This window comes from Penaeus monodon, chromosome 23 (genome assembly GCF_015228065.2).
Source record: "Penaeus monodon isolate SGIC_2016 chromosome 23, NSTDA_Pmon_1, whole genome shotgun sequence".
Taxonomy (NCBI): Eukaryota; Metazoa; Arthropoda; class Malacostraca; order Decapoda; family Penaeidae; genus Penaeus; species Penaeus monodon.
Window position 1 is genome coordinate 18,002,215 of NC_051408.1, and position 552 is coordinate 18,002,766.

Sequence of the window (552 nt, forward strand, 5' to 3'; positions counted from 1 at the left end):
TGAGGGAGGGAAGGAAAAAGAGGGGGAAAAGGGAGGGGGAGAGGGAAAGAGGAGAAAGGGGAGGGGAGGGGGAGAGAGTTGGAAAGGGAGAGAGGGGAAAAGAGAGGGGGAGGAGGGGGAAAGGGAGGGGGAGAAAGAGAGGTGATGAAAATAATGAAATGACACCTATGTACACACTTCATATCCTTTTCCAAAATGTTTACCTGACATGGCGGCGAGTTCCATAGGTTTAAATTTTGCCCGAAATTTACTAATGCTGAAAGCAATAGTGCTTATCAAAATTAATTCTAAAAAGAAAAGCAACAAAACAGCAAAATGGCGTGGAATATTAACAAAGATCGTACTAACGTCACTAGATACCACACGTAAAGCTCTTAATCAGGTTCCATATCGACATTCCCAACCCACACGAACTACCTCACAGAATACTCACAAAACTCCCCAACAGCGCGAGGCAAATCGTTCCCTGGAGCCACATTATATATATAAAAGAGATACAACAGGCAGCTGATGATAAAACATAGGAGGATCCCTTCCCTCACAAAATACCGG

At 44.2% G+C, this 552-nt stretch overlaps 1 protein-coding gene across 1 annotated transcript in view; it reads right to left on the reverse strand.

Annotated features, from left to right (window-relative positions):
* LOC119587862 overlaps positions 1-552 on the reverse strand; it is a gene marked incomplete at its 5' end in the record, with an annotated part of 13,833 nt that extends 13,281 nt beyond the window's left edge. Inside the window, 1 exon segment of the mRNA XM_037936565.1 lies at positions 434-552. Coding sequence (XP_037792493.1) covers positions 434-478 — 45 coding nt within the window.